General features: G+C 37.7%; 2 protein-coding genes across 5 annotated transcripts; one reads left to right on the top strand and one right to left on the bottom strand.

Moving 5' to 3' along the window:
• The first annotated feature begins 100 nt into the window (after positions 1-100).
• Positions 101-9,662, top strand: LOC140779426 (calmodulin-binding receptor-like cytoplasmic kinase 3). Of its 2 annotated transcripts, none has more exons than XM_073124486.1 (7): positions 101-751; positions 2,549-2,803; positions 5,136-5,392; positions 7,053-7,218; positions 7,299-7,388; positions 8,610-8,908; positions 9,053-9,662. In XM_073124486.1, exons 1-7 carry the CDS (start codon positions 424-426, stop codon positions 9,260-9,262), a joined length of 1,605 nt encoding a protein of 534 aa, XP_072980587.1. In that variant the 5' UTR covers positions 101-423; the 3' UTR covers positions 9,263-9,662. The 2 variants fall into 2 exon arrangements, with proteins under 2 accessions (XP_072980587.1, XP_072980588.1); XM_073124487.1 differs by having other exon boundaries at positions 612-751; positions 2,507-2,803.
• Positions 9,663-10,271: 609 nt separating this feature from the next.
• On the bottom strand, positions 10,272-14,327 carry LOC140779425 (putative chloride channel-like protein CLC-g). Of its 3 annotated transcripts, none has more exons than XM_073124483.1 (7): positions 13,932-14,327; positions 13,649-13,849; positions 13,375-13,552; positions 12,803-13,065; positions 12,053-12,322; positions 10,689-11,814; positions 10,272-10,488 (listed from the first exon to the last, which is right to left on the bottom strand). In XM_073124483.1, the coding sequence occupies exons 1-7, from the start codon at positions 14,099-14,101 to the stop codon at positions 10,342-10,344; spliced, it is 2,355 nt and encodes a 784-aa protein (XP_072980584.1). In that variant the 5' UTR covers positions 14,102-14,327; the 3' UTR covers positions 10,272-10,341. The 3 variants fall into 3 exon arrangements, with proteins under 3 accessions (XP_072980584.1, XP_072980586.1, XP_072980585.1); XM_073124485.1 differs by having other exon boundaries at positions 13,649-13,821; positions 13,932-14,072; XM_073124484.1 differs by having other exon boundaries at positions 13,649-13,856; positions 13,932-14,064.
• Positions 14,328-14,993: the final 666 nt, after the last annotated feature.

Genomic DNA, 14,993 nt, shown 5'->3' with positions numbered 1-14,993 from the left:
TTGTCCAGGCGGTAAATGGTATTTCTGATAACAGCGATCGGATCATTATGGCGATTGTCAAGGGATTAAAATTTGCTTTCTGATAACACCTGCTCATAAAGATGGTTCTGCCGCTCGCTAACATTGGAGACTTGCTCACGATTACTCGACGTGTCGAAAACTAGTGGTTCTGCCGCTCGCTGACCGCAACTCGGTCTTTGAGAGTCTCCTCCAATTAGCCCACGCCCAATGGTCAACGTCGTTCACCCGCCGCCACTATTCCAACATCGGATAGAGATCCACGAAATCCCATCATTATCCCTGCAGTCAACCATCCATGATCACCTTTTGGGCACTCTAATTCCATTTTTTGTGTGAATATCACATCTTTGTTCCCCTATATGATTTCTTTCTTCAATTTTGGGCTCTCATGGAGTATTTTAGATGTTGTCGGTTGCTAATTCGTCTATGATGGCCTCGTATCTGCTGGGTTTGTTGGTTCTGTCACTTGGTCATGGGTATTCGGTTGATGGGTCGTCCTTAATCTGTTCGGAGAATTGCCCCTTTGATCGGATTAGGTTTTTGAAGTCCTCAGATGGGTATGATTTGTTTGTTGACCAGAAGAGGGTAGAAGATGTCGGTTTGATGTGTGAATTGTTGGGGTTGTACGTCAAGGAGTGTTTTTCTTGTAGTCATCACGGTGAGGAATGGCAAAGGATTGAGGAGAACTACTGCGATCTGGAAAAGCATCTAAAAGCTACTAACTTTCCAGGTAAGTCTGACTGCTACACGATTTTAGTATTTTCTCACAGCAGCTTTAGAGTCAGTTTGTTGATTGAAACTTGTATCCCTGTAAGTTCTTTCATGTTGTTATGATTTGAATGATTTACTACATACTCATCTATACCTTTTTAGTTATCAACACTTATCATGCTCACTTGTGGCACTTAGCTCAGTTACTACGAAGTGATGTCTTAATGTCGGAGTAATGATGAAAAGATGTATAGGGCGGCAATTTTAATCAAAGATTTGAAGTCCTATACTAACATGCTGATTTTACGTATATATAAAAAAAAATTTGTAACTCTTGTCAATGGGCATATCTCCATTTGAAAATAACTAAAATTCTAGGGTTACCATCTCTGCTTAGGTAAGCTCTTCCCTTCTAGATAATTTATAGCTGAGAGGCACTGAGTAGGGTCTTAAATGGTTGCCAAGAAGGGCCAGAGAAAGATACTATCTGTTGGTTTTACTGGCTGGGTGACAAGTAGGCCAATAACTGCCGTGAAAACAAGGTCTAAGGAGTCAAGATATATTCTGCCTTACCTTCATTGTCAAAGAGGTTTTCTTTATTAGTTGGCCTATGACCAGTTGCATGCAATCGCCAAGTCTTATGGTCAGATATTGTGACATCCTCAATTCACTTTTCTCTTTATGGAATGTAAATAGATAAGCACATGATTGATGTACTGTATTTTGCAACATATATAGTTTCATAATATCATAAATACAATGTCAGGAGTAGCCGCATGCCTCCTTGCCATCTTTGTTCTTGTCTAGCAAAGTGAGAAGCTAGGAGTGTGTTCTTAACTCTGTGCAGACTATCTCCTTTGTAATATGTCTCTGTAAGGGAATAACTAAAAGAAGACTAACTAGCCATTTGCACAAGGTTATTTTGAGCTACTGACTAAATAGTGACTGTTCAAGCTTCAAATTAGTTATCTATATAAAAGTTCCATCATATCCAGAATTACAAAATGGCAATAATTGCACATTGCCACACACTAAAGGTAACCTATCTGAAAGTAACAAGAGAGGGAGACCTGATGTGGTTCCGCTAGGTGATACAATACGACATTGAAGCACAAGCAGTAGAAGTTGATTGTGTCAGCTTATTTTGGAAGATCCAGATTATGTCCAAGGTCTACTGTTAGAAATGTAGATTGTGACAACACTAGCAGAATGATCCAGAATTATACATAGTACTGGCTGGCACTTCAGAAAGCCAGTCAAATGACAGTCATGAACTTAAAATCTAATATTCCTAGTATAAACCAAAGGGAGTGATCCACCAAAATATTCTCTGCATGGTTCTTTGGATGATAAATCAGTAAATCTCGGTATGGGCAATCCACGATAATTAGGAAGTGTTTTGGTGTTACCTATGTGATCATGAAATGACATGCTCTGTTCTATCTGTTGTTGAGAAATCCATGGTTGCTTTGATCCTTTAATGACACATTAGATTGATCCAAAGATAACAGATCACCTTCATCAGTAGGATGACCATAATGTTCTTGGTGCTGTACAAAATCATATGAGTAAATTAGAATTGCTTACTATGTAATACATACTAGAAACATTAACACTCGCATTGTCTAATCATTTCTCTGATTTGCCTCTTCTTCAGGTTGATTACATGTTTTCTGAATTGATTTAATTGAATGTGAATGTCTTCATTTTTTTGTTTAAAAAATCACTCTTCCTGCTTCTAGTTTGCCTGTATTTTTCTCTATCTTTCTTGAAGGAGGTCTATGATCAGTGCTCAATTTATTTGGATCTGCTGCAGTGGACTTGCTTAAAAGGTCAGGAAGAAAACTTTTGCTTCGGCTATCAGATAGTTCTGCCATCTCCAATGAGCCAAGTAAAAGGAATCAGACAAAGGAAAATAAGCAAGAGAACAATTCTTGTATGGAGTCAGATCACATTGTGCTTGCTATACCAGGAATGTTTCTTCTGTGTTTCAGCCTAATTTGTCCTTGTTTTCGTTCGAGAAGGAAGGACATTAGTGAGGATCCTGTTCTAGCCAGAGATGGAAATGCAAGTAAGTGAAATAACACTATTTGCTTCGAGATGGAAATGCAAGCAAGTGAAATAACACTATTTGCTTCCCAAAGACATTATAACTAAGCCTGGTTTGGAATTGTCTTACCTGTTTCTATGTTTTAAAATTTATCTGATGTCCCTTGGTAATCTTTGTTCTTTTATCAGCACTACCCACTGACCGAATTTCTGTCATCTATCTCTCAGCTGTAGTACTTAAAAATAGACAAAGAAGATTCCTATTTGTGAGTCCATCTTAGCCAGTTACCTATGTCTTCTCAGTACTATGATAGAGTTTTTAGTACTAAAGAGGGTCCATCCCCCTATGTACCGAATTTCGATTCTAGAATCAGTACTCTTTTCTTCAAATATAGGAGATGGAAGCATCTAGTGCAGGAGATGATGCATAGCATGGTAAAACTGTCTCAAAGATCCATTATCGTGCCAGCTGACATGGTGAATATACTGAAATGTGCCAGCTTCCAACTATGCTCTACTGATGCTCTTAGGCTGATGCATGCAAGTATTCAACATCTAGCAGGCTGTCTATTAATTATACTCTTTAAATGTGATCTTAGACAAAATAATTGTGCTGTCTTTTTCGTATAATTTTCCTATTAACTCTCTTAAACATATTATTATCAAAGAGAAGCCAGCTTATAAGATATGTCAATGAATTGTAATGAATTGCTTATTACAAATCAGAAAGATGAATGCTAGACTTAGATATAGTCAAATCCTATTCAATGAAATCTCAAAATCTGCATCTTGTGAAAGTAGTGATGCTGATCAGCCTTATGATATGAGTGCACCATTTATTTTTCAGATCATCATGTGTTGTCTATATTTCATAGCATTTTGCCTGGTTTTGTCTGATGATGTAGTGATGATTGCTGATGGACAAATGAAGAGGGAATGCAGTTCATGTTTGTCCTTTTTGACTTCTATAGTCCAAATCTGATTAGAACATTAGATGTTAAGCCGGCTTCTTTTGGAAGACCAATGCTGGCAAAGGAGTTAAGCACATGGTTTTAATTATTCTATGAACTTGAGATAAATGTAAATGACTAAAGGATTGAAGCATACCTAAGTTTTGTCATTTGTCATAACTCATAAGTTGCTTAAGTTGATTAGGAGCCCTTAAAGAAGCTGGAATGATCTTTGGCATGAGTGGTAAGTGGTCTGTAATTTTTGATGAAATATGATGGTTTAGGGTTTCAGAAGTCGAGTAGTTATGAATCTGTAAAAGAATGGAAGTATGTAATCAGTTCATTGATAGGATATCAAAGTATCTCAAAAATATTTTAGGGATGACAGAATATCATGAGGAGCTTATATTGATATTAGGTAAAATTATTTCATTAGTCATTGTATGAGGGATAACTTTAATTGGATTAAGAAGCAGAGGCTGCAATTTATGCTCTGGGAAAGTTGTTTTCACCTCCTTTGTTCTGGATCCTCTAGTTTTCTCAGGGACATATTGAAGTTCTACATCATTTTCAAGTACCCACATAGAAGTTAATCTTTAAATCTTTCTAGGACCTTAAAATAAGTTTTAAGATATTAGTGTAATATATGCAATCGGATCTAATATCATCATACCAAATTTTCATGGATCTATATAGATCAAGTACCACAATACAAAGATATCAAAAGGGATGAAAGAGACCCAAAATTAAGTTTGTTTCAAATAAGATATGTTCAATACTTTAATTCCTTGGCACACATCAGTGCAGATGGATGTAAGGGAGTATCAAAATACTTTCCGTGCCTATAATTCATTGCACAATATGTATCAACCCATGCTGACCATGCCGATGGACACAACAATCCATTGATGGCATATGCAACTAAAGAGTCACACAGCTTTTGCACATATTCCTCACTGTTTCTAATTTGTATATTTTCTCTAAAATCAATAGCTGCATAAAAATATAAAAGTTTATAACTTCCGGGTACATTTGCATAGATTTCTACATGAGTCCTAGATGACTCCATATGTACCCTTACATTTTATGAAATTCTTCAAATAAGAAGTGGTTGTTGTCATTGATAGATGAAAGGAAATGAGAGGATGATCAACAACTCAAATATAGTAAGATGAGAAATCAAAGTGTTCTTCTCTTAGGTACAGCTAAATATTGTAATTCCTATAATTCATACTTCACTTTTTTAACTCAAGTGACCATGGTATATGCTTATGATTTGAGCAGCGAAGTATTTTTGTGCACAACCTGGAAGTTCTAGACTTGTGCATTTTACTATGTTGGCTTCTATTTATAGGGGTATCCTTTTGTGTTCAATTCTCTAACAGGTCGCTTTTGATGTTGCAGTGCATTCTTTTGAACTAAGATCATCTTCTGATAGGATGCCTGGAACTCCACTTCGAGTACCTGCGAGTCCTTCTCGATTTTCATTGTCTCCACAACCCAGTACTATTGGACCATTGCAACTCAGTATCAGTCAGATTATTAAAATCACTCATAATTTTTCACCTGGATTAGTTATAGGTGAAGGTGTTTTTCGAACCGTCTACAAGGCTGAGCTGCCACATGGTGGTCCGATAGTTGCTATTAAGAGAACAAAGAAGGTAATAAAATATTTCATCCAGCTTTGACAGAGATTCACCTGATTTATGTTTGTCCTTTAACATTATTTATAAAAAAATTATACTCTAGTGGGCTACCAAGAAGCTCAGCATAGAAAAACATAATATTATAGTCTGTAACAATAGAAGATCTAAACCTATAATGAGTTTTGAGAGAAGAGAGGAAGGAGAGGAGAGGATTTTGGTTAATATATTTCATAAAATGATAAAGGGGGCATTAGCCCTATTTATACAAAATCACCATATATCTAAATAAGTAAATAAAATATTATCAAATAACTCAAATACTCAAACTCAAGGTGGATTATAAATTGAGTTTGCTAACTAGATATTCAAAACGTAGAAGAGGAAGGGACTTAATGAAGAAGTCGACAATCTGCTCCTTAGTGCTGGGATGATGGAGAGAAATAATATCAATTCGGTACTCCTGGCGAGTGTAGTATATATTGACTTCAATATGCTTCGTCCTCTTATAAAAAATTAAATTTTCAGCGAGCTTCTTAGCATAATTATTGTCGACATAAAGTGTAGTTAGCAGGAGCAATGAAACACCCATATCACTAAAGAGACGACGGAGCCAAATAATATCCTTGGTCACCGTACACATAGCACGATACTCTAACTCACTATTAGAGAGAGACCATATTCTGCTTTTTGTTGTGCAAGGAAATAAGGGAGTCTCCTAGAAAAATGTAGAAGTCAATAGTAGATTTTCGATCTAATTTGTCACCAGCATAGTTTGCATTGGAATAAGCTCGCAAAGCTAAGATGGAAGTCGGTGGCATGAAAAGAGAGCAGATGATGATCCCACAAAGATATCGAAGAATATGTGTAAGAGCAACATAGTAGGCAGTTCAAGAAGCCTGCATAAACTAAGTGATAGAACCAACTACACTATGGTTTTCTCTTAGATGATACATGATATATTGGTTATTATTGGATGGACCAATAATAATAATAATTATATGAGCTGATCTCGAATCTTCTTTCAACTATCTGTCCCTTTTCTTTTCTTCTTTTTAACTGTTTGAGTTAGTTATCTTATAAATGTTTACAAAAAATATACAGTCTTACGAAGTAGATGACAACTCTGTAGCTATTTCATATCCAAGATGGTAGCACAGCACACTATTAGTGACAGAAGAATGGAAACTTATGTATTAACATGTACAGGAGATTTGAAGAGCTCATGAGTCAAAAAGTGAGCATACAAATATGTTGGTATGATGAGAATTGAATACAACAAAAACTTCCATTTGGAAATTAAAGATGGGAATTAAGAGGTGTCAAAGAGTATCAGCAAATAGAAACGTCATTCCGATTAAAGGAATCTGATTGCATGGCAATTTCCATCATCATAGCATTTCCCTGCCATCTGAACCATTCTCTATACAAAACTTGTGCTGTCAGTTGTTCTTTGCTAAAAGCTAGTTCATTTTATGATCTTTGGGTTACATCAGCTACTATATGGCAATTTTACACTAGATTTTCATTCGTCATGCTACTCATGTATGTTGATTGTTCATTTCTTGATAAATAATCATATGCTGATATTTTCCCCTTCTCATGGAAGGAAGTATGCCTATGCCTCCTGAGAGCATGTAGTCAGGCTCTGTTTACATTTATCTTTTCTTGTGCACAGGAACATTTAGCCACTCTACGAGCTGAATTTAGTAATGAAGTTGCACTGCTCACCAAAATTGAGCACAGGAATTTAGTTCAACTACTTGGTTATGTTAATACACAAAATGAGAGCATTATTATTACTGAGTATGTTCCACATGGCAATCTTAGGGATCATTTAGATGGTAAGCTATTTAACAAGCAATTCATTTATTTCCTTACCTATCTAATTGAGAAATATTAAATCAGTCAATTCATTTGCCAGGTCAGCGTGGGAGGATACTAGACTTCAGTCAACGGCTAGGGATAGCCATTGATGTTGCGCATGGATTGACCTATCTCCACCTTTATGCTGGTGAGTCTGAAATATCTTAAGCTTGCATGTATGGTAGATTCAAAGATAACCTACAATTAATTAAATATAGCTTTCATCTCTAGATGTTCCTTGTATAAGGGTATTTGTTCCATGTACTTGTAGCTGCAAACTTAGGGTTTGAAAATATCCAAAGATAAGATTTCTCTTGGACATAGGGGAATCTCATCAGGCAAGTATCTCCTCTCTCCCTCCACATTTACATGACTTACTCCACTATATACATACACCACAAAATAGCTATTACCTCAGATCACCTACTTTTTCACTATGGTTTTTGCTTGAGGATGCTCCTTTGTTTAGTATTATATAAGAATGAGGGCAGCAAATATCTTTCATGCTTGAGAATTTGAGTGGGTTTCCCTGTCGTGAGTTATGGAAAATATTGGAAATGATTGGCTGTCTTTGCATGCTTCCTTTCTATTGTGTTCTTTACCCTCCCTAAGTCATGGAGCAAAAGATCCATAGACTTGTAGAGTCCACAAAAGAATATCAGATGCTTTCTATTAATCATCAGAAGATATTACTGATAATAATTTCAGTATCCTCTTGATGTCCACTTTAAAGTTTGACCTATCATAGAGTCCAAGGTGCAACATTTTTGTAAACGAGGAAAGAGTTTTAGAGATCCCCGAGAAACACCGTTGCTGGTAGGTCTCTAAGACTTATCAGTCATTCTGGTCTCATAAATACATTGCACTTTTGACATTGTTGAGGAGGTATAATGCACACAATCATTTTAGCTTCTGCAATAAAGCACTTCATTAGCTAATGCATTTGAAGATACAATAGTTAATCTTGGTATTGTATGACCCATTCAGCCCAACCTTAGCTCTGTTTAAGGATGGCATGAATAATATTGTAAAGGTTTTTTTGACAATTTCCTTGTTTTCCCGAGAAATATCTTCGACTGTATGAACCTTCTAATAAAAGGACATCCTTAATGGTGCTAAGTTTAAAGGTCCAAGGGAACCCAACTTGATTTCTCTAATTATAAAGACATTCTTTTTGGTGAAAGTGTATTTGCGGGAAGGGGCTGAATGCCCTTGTAGAATTTGTGTATGTCAAGCTATTCCAGTTATAGGTTACTTCAAGTCTTCAAGACAAAACAGCATGTTCTAATTATTTCCATATTGCAACATTTGCTACTGATTCATCTCAACATTTGATTCTGCTCATTTATCATCTTCTCTATACTATCAGAGAAGCCTATAATCCACCGTGACGTGAAGTCATCAAACATTCTTCTGACGGAGAGCTTCAGAGCCAAGGTGGCCGACTTTGGATTCGCTAGAACTGGTCCAATGGAAGCAGACCAGACTCATATAGAGACTAACGTTAAAGGTACAGCCGGATACGTTGACCCAGAGTACCTGAGGACATATCATCTCACTATCAAGAGTGATGTGTTCTCATTTGGTATTCTTCTCATAGAAATTCTGTCCGCACGTCGTCCAGTAGAATTGAAGAGACATCCCGATGAAAAGATCACCGTCCGATGGGTAAAAATCATTATTACCATATTTTTGTGTTAAAATCGTCAAATTGATTGACATCAAAAATTGAAAATTATACTTCTACAGCAGGTCATTCTTTTACTTCTTATTGAAAGTTTGAAACCTTCTCTTTGCTTTGATTTGTTGCAGGCTTTTGCCAAATATAATGAAGGCAAGGTGAGAGACATATTGGATCCTATGTTGCAGGAGGTGGTACATGAGGATGTACTGAACAAGATCTTCAGTTTGGCTTTTCAATGCGCTGCACCTACTCGTTCTGACAGACCTGTCATGAAAGAAGTCGTTGAACGGCTTTGGGAAGTAAGGAAAGACTATGTGAGGAACCACAGACGAGCATGAGGCGACATTCAATATGCTCAGAAGAGAAATTCATCACTAACTTGTGAAAAGCTTACAAGTTACAATTTTAAGTCCGGATGATTTATTTTCAAGGTACCTTACATATTTCAAGAACATAACCATTTAAGATTGTACAGATTCGTGACCTTTTGAAGCTTGTTTTCTTCTTAATTTCTATCCCTTTTATCGTTGTTCCTCTAAGCTAGATGTATTGGGACATATGTGAGGAAGAATTGAATAAATAGTCATGAGAGTGATCCATGCACTACAATGTATATCATTTGTTTCTGTGTCCATTAGCATACCTCTTTGGCAGTCTTGATTTATCAAGAAATCAATAATTTTGTTTTCAGATTTGAGCTCGAACTAATGAAAAACCAACATGTAAATCATATTTTTTTTGGGTGGCTTCCTGATTCTGTTTCATTTGTTTTCCTCTCTTTTTTCCAGAATTTGATATACTATTCTATGCTCTACTTTAGAAGTAATATTGTTCTGATTATATATTATATTAAAATTTTATTTTCTTGATAGACATTAGTAAAACAAAATGAAGCAAACTCTTCTCCGGGATCTGATTTACAGCTGAGAAGAATGATGGACCAGTGAACCAAGAAAATAAAAGAATACATAAACAAAAGCGAGTTTATTTTTGCTATCAATGTTTTGGTACAAATTCATGTCTCTAGGAAAAGAGAACCTATTTACAGACATCTAAACAATTTTTTTTAAAAAATATGTCTAAATCTGAAGGGACTGAAATTTTTCACAGAACTACCGGGCATAAATTATCACATTACGACTCTGTTGGAGCCTTTGATCTTAGACAGAAACAATGTGAGAAAGATTTCAAGAAGTGCACAAAGAATCTAACCTAAAGGGTTGAAACTTATTTTTGGATGTCTCCGATCACCCATTTGATAGACCCACATCATTCATTTAGTTTTGGCTGAACCAACTTCTTTCACGTCAACAATTCAATAAAGCAAAAAAATGATAAAAAAGTTAATTGAAGAAGAAAGAACTCCTCTTTATTTTTATTTTTAAATTGCTAAATTTTCAACTGCTATTTCTTGTCCTTAATGCAGACAACAAAAATAATCGATCAAATTAAACTTCCCAAACCGCAGTCTCTTCCATCTTCTCTTCAAGAGGGAAGGATGCAGTCCCAATATATGCTCTGGCATGAAATCGTGCCTCGTTAATATGCCAACGACAGGAACCCCCTGTAGGAATTTGTAGTTCAGAAAATATATCAGTTGAAGGAATAAAGATCTACTCTATAAAAAGATGTCATAACATCAATCAGATAATTCACTAAAAACTCTAAGAGTTCATAATAACATTACTAAGTGCCCTCACTTTAGAATGTACCAATTTTGCGCTTAAAATAGAATGAACATAGAAATACTACAAGATCACTTACCAATGAAGACTTCGGAACAACTAAGAGGTGCCTCAAACCAACTTCCCGGAAAAGTATGAGAGCCTTTGCCAATGACATTGTCTCAACAACTGTATAAGGTGAAGTGTTAGTGAATGGATGCAAGTCAATGAACATTTCTTTCTCTTCTTCTGTGAGCATTATATCCTCAACACTATCACGCTTTCCTGATCCACGCTTAGCAAAATCATCAGCTGAGAGCTGTCCTAGAACACCAACCCTTGAGGGTGTGCAATTATGAAGAAAAATTTTCTTCTTCAACAAAACAAGGAGGTGTGCACGAAGAATCAGGCCATAAAGTACAGGCGAATCTGAAAGAGATTCATCCACCACAGGGAAACCATGATGGCCTGTTGTCTTTAAAATATGAATAATATTGCCAACCTTCTCCACACCATTAAATATTTGCAAAGGACCAGTAACAACATCACTGACAGTGAGCTGCCTCATATATGGCTCAGCATGGGCTTCAAGATAAGGAAATCCCTTCAATCTGACAATCATATCATAAATATTGGCATTGATTGTGTCTGCCACGGTTTTTGATATGAGCAAAACCAGCATAACCAGGGGAAGCAAAAGAAGATTGTTAGTCAACTCTAGGATAATTACACAGACTGAAACAGTCATCCTCATTGATCCACCTAGAAGAGAAGCAGATCCAAGGACTGCGAAGAGACCATGGTCCAGAGTTGAGTGTGATCCCATCAGCACGCCAACAAGCCGTCCGTAAGTAGCACCTGTTAAGATAACTGGCACAAACAAGCCAGAAGGTGCGGCGATGCCATAACTAATGATACCAAGGAAGTAAGAAGTTACAAAGAAGAGAAGGATTGACGATATCTGGAACACATTGTCGGTGCCGGCACTGTAAAGGTTTCTTATAGTATCATCATTGGTATTGAAAAATAAGCTAGCTAAATCATTGTAATGGTCGGGAGGGCATTGGAACTTCTTGAAATTGCCAGACCTGCCTATGGAAGGGCAAGCTTCAGATAAACCAGCCGGACAAGGCCTACAAGAAGCAAGCCATGGTAAACCAAAGAGGCAACAAGACGTGCAGATGGAGACAGTTGCAGCAAGAAGCAATTTGCACAGAGAGCCTTTCCTGATAGTAGAGAGAGAGAGAGAGAGAGAGAGAGAGAGATTATTAGTCAAGTAGAAGTTTGTCTCTTTATCATAAAAAGGCATATTTATGGATATCATTGAAAATCTAAAGATGCAACTTCTTGTAAAGACCTCTAAAAAAACTGTCATGCAACAACACCAAACTTCCAAGCAGAATTAATACTTAACACTTTTACATGCTAAACAATGTTATATAGAGGAAGTAGAAAGATACATACTCATTCAAAAGATTGTAGATGCGAAGAAATTTGTCAACCAGAAAATTATAGAAACTCCCAAGTACTCCGCCAATTATTCCTAGGATGATAACTGGAGGTAAGTCCACCAAATGATAGGAGATTTTATCTGAAGTCACATCAAACATTATAAGGCCACCCTTCCCAAACAAACCACACCTGCCACTGTTACAAACATCTATAAGAGCCCTAAGCACGACAGCAACCACAGCCGTTGTAAAGAATGCTCTCCAAAGAAGGGCACTTCTCCACCTGCAAAGCCAAGTTAAATTTAGTAAGATAAGTTGTAGACACGTAAAGCAAATTATGCTACAGTGCTACACAGAGTGTTCTTTTCCTTTTCTTTGATTTCCATCATTTCCTGATGTAATTAGGAAAATCCATTTGCAGTAAATGTAGAAATTCTGAAGTAATTCTTCAAATATTTCGAAGAATCAGCACATTTATCCTCTTTGGTAACTAAGATTACACCCTCTATTAGCAAACTACAAGGACATCGTATGCTGGAAATCCATCTTACTGATTTCCTCAAGGGAAAACCTTATCTTTTGACAGAAATTTAAGAAAACTGAATTAGTTAGAGGCAAAATGTATATCATTGGAATTCATTATACGAAAGTATGAACCCTACTATCACCTCTACAAACGTGCTTTTAGTAATGGAAACAACAACTTCCCAGAAAGATATAAATATGCAGAAGAAAATATGTGCCAGAAGAAATAGTCTCATACCATGAGGATACTGCTTCAAGTGCAAACAAGACCCCACCAACAGGTGAACGGAAAGCAGCAGCAACCCCAGCAGCAGCTCCACAGGTGACTAGATCCCTTCGGTCTCTATCATTCTTGAAGTACCTCAGCCATCTACAAGTCATCCCATACTTATGTGACCCACCCTGCCCCAATATGGACGCGATGCACGCACCCGTATGCACTAGTGGCCCTGCCTTCCCCACATGGAGGGATGAGGAAACGGCAGCAATGCTACCCGCCACCTGTTAATTCCAACAATCATCAGATGCAAACACTTTCCTCTTCAAGATCAGGAAAATGAAATGCATGATGCACCTCTTATTAGAACATCTAACTCCACACCATATTCTCTCTAACTTTAAGAAGGTAATTGATGGTAAATCATAAATTACTGTAATAGCAAAACCAATCAGAAAAGCATGCAAAACAACTGAGTAAATCAATTGAGGATATAAGTCAAACCAAAGACTGCTCTTTTACTAATTGCTAGTGTAGATCCTAATCATAGAACAGTCTAAACTAATACCCAATTGCCAGATCTGGGACCTCACCTTGACCAGCAGAGTCCGCCACGAGAAAACTTCAGGAGCATCGACTCCATTCAAATAGGCCTTCACCTCCGGTATCCCTGATCCGGCTGCAGCCGGCGCAATGTATGCCGTGATGGCCGAGGCAAACATCGTAAGTACAAAATTCGAGACCGCAAACACACCAAACGCCCACCCGTATCTAACCCACCATCCCAAACAGAAGAAGTAATCAAAACCGAGATAGCAAACAAACTCAGATCGGGGAAAAAAAAAGAGTTTTTTTTTCATCGTCTACCTCTTCACCAACATCATGTTCGACGTAATGACGAACTTCATCCCGGCGATGTTCTCGACGGCGAGGTTGGTGAGGAACCCAACTGCGCCAGCGAGGGCGCCAATGAGGAAGCAAAGAGTCCACTTGAGGACGACGTACTGGCAAATTTGGGCCTTGCCGCGGCTGCGCCAGTCCTGCTTGAAAAAGTCGTTCTCGATCAATCTGCGACCTCCCAAGGCAGGATATTGCGATATTAGAAGAAGACCAAGAAGAGGAAAGAGACAGAAAAAGGCGAGATGAGTACTCGTAGTCAAGGCTTTCGATCGGCGAGACATCGGAGCCGACGATGGCAACTTGGGAAGTGTTGTTCGATGCGGATCGACGGAGGCGGAACTGGCGGTCGTCGATGAGGAAAGAGTCGGAGGAGATGAGCGGCGCCTCCAAATCATCGTCTTTTGGGTCTCTGCCCGCCATGGTTGTTTTGTTCTCTCCTCCTTCGGATCTCTATCTCTCTCTCTAACTCTCTAACTCTACTTTTTCTTGGATGCTTCGTGGTTGCAAGGGTATTGAGGTCGTAGAAAGAGGAGCAACTATCAAATCTATGTTGGAGGAATCTAGGAAGGAGGAGGAAGGAGAAAGGACACATGGGAGTAAGGAACAGTTTTCTTCCTTTTAAGTAGAAGTCCAAACGGATTACAATTATCTAAAGATCCTCTTGCGTTGAGTGGAAGTTGAGGGGGGGGGGGGGGGGGGGGGGACTGGCCGACTGGGTAGTCAGTGCGTGCTAACTGTTGACCAGAGATCTTTTGGTCTCGTGGGGCCCGACAAGTTTCAGAACTTGATTGGTGATTGGGAATTTGACATCCGAATTTTAGTGGACAAAGATCATAGATTTACATCTATCTATTTCGGAGATATTGAGATAAATAGATTAAAGACTTCCGAATTCATTACGTAGTCCTAAGGCCCACGCCAATTGGAAGACAACTTTAATACTTCAACGGCCCAAACTCGGTACTCAAGCGGGTTAAAAGGCCAGTCTGGCTATCAAAGGTTGATCTAGTTATTGTTTAACCTTAACGATGTCCTGCTGGCTTTAGGAGTTCTTAGAGAAAACAATCAGATAGTCACATTATTCGATCCAATAATAATAAATAAATTTAATAAAGAAATTACAAGTTACATAATGTGGAGTATAAGCTGAGTCTAGTGTTAACACTATTTGGTGGAGTCGAAATGTATAACTTTTTTTAATATTTTTTCTTCTCTCTAATATAGACTCTCTTATCCGATTTATAATAAGCGAACAACCACGATAATAAGGTGCAAATATTAGTTGAAAAATCTAAAGCATCCATTTGTGCCG

Source organism: Typha angustifolia, chromosome 15 (assembly GCF_048772165.1).
Source record: "Typha angustifolia cultivar Huaian chromosome 15, ASM4877216v1, whole genome shotgun sequence".
Lineage (NCBI taxonomy): Eukaryota > Viridiplantae > Streptophyta > Magnoliopsida > Poales > Typhaceae > Typha > Typha angustifolia.
Note: the sequence above shows the minus strand (reverse complement) of the source record. Positions and strands in the feature narration are given on the sequence as shown.

Excerpts from the sequence above, each read along its gene's own strand:
- LOC140779425 (XM_073124483.1), bottom strand. The coding sequence starts at position 14,101 with ATGGCGGGCAGAGACCCAAAAGACGATGATTTGGAGGCGCCGCTCATC. Across the intron at positions 13,850-13,931 it reads ATCGAAAGCCTTGACTACGA|ATTGATCGAGAACGACTTTT; the intron begins GTACTCATCTCG and ends GGGAGGTCGCAG. Across the intron at positions 13,066-13,374 it reads GGCGGACTCTGCTGGTCAAG|GTGGCGGGTAGCATTGCTGC; the intron begins GTGAGGTCCCAG and ends TGGAATTAACAG.
- LOC140779426 (XM_073124486.1), top strand. The coding sequence starts at position 424 with ATGTTGTCGGTTGCTAATTCGTCTATGATGGCCTCGTATCTGCTGGGT. Across the intron at positions 7,219-7,298 it reads TCTTAGGGATCATTTAGATG|GTCAGCGTGGGAGGATACTA; the intron begins GTAAGCTATTTA and ends TTCATTTGCCAG. Across the intron at positions 8,909-9,052 it reads AAAAGATCACCGTCCGATGG|GCTTTTGCCAAATATAATGA; the intron begins GTAAAAATCATT and ends GATTTGTTGCAG.